At 44.4% G+C, this 4970-nt stretch overlaps 1 protein-coding gene across 1 annotated transcript in view; it reads left to right on the plus strand.

Annotated features, from left to right (window-relative positions):
- TMEM241 (transmembrane protein 241) overlaps positions 1-4970 on the plus strand; it is a 147471-nt gene that overhangs the window by 9709 nt on the left and 132792 nt on the right. The window contains 2 exon segments of the mRNA XM_017497626.2: positions 40-52; positions 3110-3236. Coding sequence (XP_017353115.1) covers positions 40-52; positions 3110-3236 — 140 coding nt within the window.

Below are 4970 nucleotides of genomic sequence, written 5' to 3' on the forward strand. Positions count from 1 at the left end.
AAAAAAAAAAAAAAAAAAAGTTCATTATATTATCACCAGTATGTTATTTCAGGTGAACTTTAAAATACTTTGTCAAGCTCCTCCCTAATACTTCATAGCAAACATGTTTGTTTTTGTAGAGGCAGGCTCCTTCTCTGTTACCCAGGCTGGAATACAGTGGCATGATCATAGCTCTCTGCAGCTTTGAACTCCTGGTCTCAAGTGATCCTCCCAGGATTACAGGCATGAGCTGCTGTGCCCAGCCTCGTAGCCAAGTTTTAAAGTATCTTCTGTGATTATGTGTATTTTAGTCAATAAAGCTGGGATACTGGTTTCTCCCTTACAGAGTAGCAAGCGTTTTCTGGTCCGGGCTATCTTTCCGCATCTCTCAAGGTAGAGGGACTTAGGGAATGTGCATAAGAAAGGCGTGATTACTATGCTTGGATTACTATGCTTGGATTGAGTCAGACTGAGTGCACCTCCCCCATAGAGTGTAAGATCTACAAAGGCTGGAATTTTGACTTATCCATTTTGTCACTGGAGTATTTCCAGTTCCTAGAACAATGCCTGGTGCCTGGTACGAAAGAGTAATATATTCTGCAGATGCTTGGGGCACATCAGTGAAGAAAACAGATCCCTGCCCTCATGGACCTTGCTTTTTAAATTCTGGCTGTTCCTTAAATTCACCTGCAGTGAATGGTTATCCTGCATCCGACTGCGCAACTCAGAACCTGGGAGCCATTCTTGTTTCCTTAGTTTCCTTCATCCTCAACATCCAGTTAACACCAGGGCCTCCTAGACATCTTCAGAATCTGTCCACTTTCTTCATCCATGTTGCCCCTTTCCAGGTACCGTCATCTCTCCAATTACTATAAAAACTCCTAACTTACTTCTTTGCCCCTAGTCTTGCTTCTCTCAGAAACATTTCCTCCCTTGTAAAGAGAGAGAGCTTCCCCAAAGGTAATGACAGTGTCACTCCCATGCCCGGAACCCTTCAGTGAGTCCTCAGTTTGAAGTCCCAGCTCCTTATGATTGGCGTGGTCCTTTGGGACCAGCCCTTTCTTTCCAGGGTCAGCTCTTGCCGCCCCCTCTCCCATGCTCCAGTGCTGGGGTCCAGACCAACTGAACTTCTCCGAGAAGCTTTGAATGAAGCCATTGTCCCTCTTACCTCTGGTCCTTTTGCCTTGAACATGCTTTGGGTTTTTGTTCAAATTTATTTTTTCTAGGAAGTCTTACCCGCTCACTAGACTAGGTTAGTTGCTCTCAAGAGAGTGGCTTATGGTACCTGGTACACTTCCTTTCAGGGCTTCACACACTTGTTTGTAATTACTGATTAATTACCGTACTTTCATTTCACTAGACTGGGGTTTCTCCACCTTGGAATGACATTCCAGTGCTGACATTTGGAGTTGGAGAATTCTTTGTAGTGGGGACTGCCCTTCACACTGTAGGATGTTTAGCAGCATCCCTGGCTTCTCCCGTCTAGATTCCAGTGGCATACCTTCTGCTCCTTTCCCCAGCTGCGACAACCAAACATTTTTCTAGACACTGCCAAATACCCCCTGGAGGGGAAGATTGCCTGGTTGAGAATCACTGTGTTAGACCAAACTGTTTGAAGGCAGGACGCATATTTGGTGTGTTTTGCTTGGCTGGGTCAGTGAAACTTCACGCAGAATATGTGCAAACTGGGTGTTATAGGCTGAGCAGGTGTCCACCACAGACAAAGAGATGGGAAGAACATTATGGGGCAAGAGGACGGCACACCCAAACTCCTAGAATCCGACATGACCTGGCATGTTCCCAAGGCTGTGGGCCATCCTGTGTGGCTAGCATGTGACTGCCCACAGCAAGCAGACAGCAGCTGACCCTGTAGAGGGGCAGGTGCAAGTCCCAGAGACCTTGTGTGTCACACCCAAGTGACTTTGTCCTTTAGGCCAGTGTTCTCAACTGTAGTGTCGCAACACATGGGTATGTTGTGGTCATAGTCACTTCCGAGGTGAGGTGTCTCAAGTCATTTATAATGAAAAACAGGGTTTTGAAATTTATGAATGACTCACCTAAACTCAAAAAGCAATTAGAGCAAGCCACTATGCCTCTCACTCATTTGGCATTCTGATGTGTTTTCTGCACTGGGAGAGGTGTTTGTGACCTATGCTGCCCCTGCACTATGCGTGCTGGGGGCAGTGTGTCTCGGGTGAGCTTCATGACCCCGAGTGTGTTGGCAGAAAAGAGGCTGAGGGTTGCTGCCTGTGGTACCAGGAAGACTCATCTGTTTTTAAAACAAGCAAGTAGCACAATTAAATTCCCATTTTAGGATAGACCCTTTGACTGCAAAGTAAAGAATGGATGAAGGGCCACATTGGAGAGAGGGGGACCAGTTAAGGGACTAATGCTGTGAGCCAGGCATGAGATGATGAGAGCCTGAATTGAGACAGAGGCAGGAGGGTTGATGGGGAAGGCTTCAGATTTGAGTGCTGTTATGGGCATAAATAAAATCAATAGGATATTGTGCTTAGACAAGGGAGGTGAAGGCCGAAGAGGTGAGCTGAGATGCCACCTAGGTTTCTGGTTTGGCTGATTAGGGATAGGGAGGATGATTTGAGAGAGAGGTTCTGGGTGATGATTTAGGCATGTTATCATCGGGAGCTTGGCAGGGAGGAGAGGAATGGGCTGAGGGTTGAAAGGTTCCTGTTGGGTACAATGTGCACTATTCAGTTGGTGGCCACTGGAACCCCAAACCTCACCATTACTCACTATATCCATGTAACAAACATGCACGTATACCTCCAAATCTATGGATAATTAGCCATAATCGTCATCATTGAGAGCTTGTGGGAGATCACTGTGGTGGTATCAAAGTGAGAACGGGGATTTGGGACTCAACAATGAAGAGGCAGTGGGAGAAGCAGTGGCTATGACTGAGGCTGTTCAGGAAAAGTCTAGAATAAGAGGAGAAGAATGTCAATGTCAGTACTTCCTGGGCAGCTGGACTGTAGGGAATAGAGATTGAGCAGGAGAGTTCTGAGAAATGGGATAATTGGGAGAGAGTGGGAGAAAAGAGTAGTAAACAGAGTTGAACGTGTCTCTTTGTGTCAATCGGCAGATCTGCCCGGGCTGGGTGGTGTTGGAGACCAACCGTGGCACTCTATGAAATTCACATAGCCTCTTGTCCTTTCCAGGTGGCAGACCCTCATTGGTGGACTTTTGCTTCATGTGTCCTGGAAACTGGGCTGGGTAGAGATCAACAGCAGTTCAAGGTATAACCTCTCTGTGCTGGACTCATGCATGATTCACACTCTGCTTGCTTTCGATATTATATAATTCCATATGGTGTTACACTAGAAACACAGAAGTTTATTTATTTACTTATTTATTTATTTAAGAGACAGAGTCTTGCCCTGTCTCCCAGGCTGGAGTGCAGTGGCACAATCTCAGCTCACTGCAACCTCCACCTCCTGGATTCAAGCAATTCTTGTGCCTCAGCCTCCCAAGTAGCTGGAATTACAGCTGCTTGCCACCATGGCGGGCTAATTTTTATATTTTTAGTAGAGATGGGGTTTTACGATGTTAGCTAGGCTGGTCTTGATCTCCTGACCTGGAATGATCCACCTGCCTCGACCTCCCAAAGTGCTAGAATTACAGGTGTGAACCGCCATGCCCAGCCAACACAGAGGCTTATTTGAGGTGTTTGATATCTTAATTCCTTCTAACTTTGAGAGTCAGTGATTTTATTATCAGATAAAATTTGAATAGTATTTTCCTAAGTAATAATGCCACTAGTATAGTATGAAGATCAAATGATACATTGATGTTGTGTGGGGAAAAAAGTTAATTGAGATATGTATTTTATAATGTCAAATTAATGTTGCTTTGTTTTGATCATAGGATATGATGAATGCAATTACATTAGCTTGAATAATTTTTTTAGTAAATTTCTTATTTTAAAATTATTTCTGGCTGGGCATGGTGATTCATGCCTGTAATCCCAGCACTTTGGAAAACCAAGGTGGGAGGATCACTGGAGCCCAAGGGTTTGAGACCAGCCTGAACAACTTAGGGAGACCCCGCCTCTACAAAAATAATAAGAAAAATATTAGCCAGGTGTGGTTGTATGTGCCTGTGTTCCTCGCTGCTTGGGAGACTGAGGTGGGAGAATCACCTGAGCTTGGGAGGTCAAGGCTGCAGTTTGCTGTGATTGCACCACAGCACTCCAGCCTGAGCCACAGCAGGAGACTGTGCCTCAAAAAGATTCCTACCTATTGATAAGTTAGAATAATACAATGAACTCCCCTACCCATTACTCAGATCCCCTTATTATTTTACCATGCTTTTCTTATCATTTTCTCTTGATGTACTGTGCATGTATATACATGTATGTGCATACATATGTATACATAAATACATAAACTTTTTTTTCCTGAACTTTTTGAAAATAAGCTGTAGATTTGACAGGAAGTATCTCTTTTCTTTACTTTGGAATTCTTTAGGATGATTTCCTAAGAGCAAGGGCATTCTCTTACATGACTGCAATAAAATTATCAAAATCAGGGAGATATTAACATTGATACAATACTACTTATTATCTCATTTAAAGACCATATTTTGCCAGTTATCTCAGTAGTATCTTTTATACCCCTCCACTCCAAAATTCTAGTTCAGAATCCAGTCCAGATCACACATTACATTAGTTGTTATGATTCTGTTAAAACAGCCTTTGAAATACATTTAAGAGAAATTTTGGCCGGGCACAGTGGCTCGCATCTGTTATCCCGGCGCTTTGGGAGGCTGAAGCAGATGGATCACTTGAGGCCAGGAGTTGGAGACCAGCCTGACCGACATGGTAAAACCCTAATTCTACTAAAAATACCAAAGTAGCTGGGCATGGTGGCACATGCCTGTAATCCCAGCTACTTGGGAGGCTGAGGCAAGAGAACTGCTTGAACTCAGGAGGCAGAGGTTGCAGTGAGCTGACATCACGCCATTGCACTCCA

This window comes from Cebus imitator, unplaced genomic scaffold (genome assembly GCF_001604975.1).
Source record: "Cebus imitator isolate Cc_AM_T3 unplaced genomic scaffold, Cebus_imitator-1.0 Scaffold12, whole genome shotgun sequence".
In the NCBI taxonomy this organism is placed as follows: Eukaryota; Metazoa; Chordata; class Mammalia; order Primates; family Cebidae; genus Cebus; species Cebus imitator.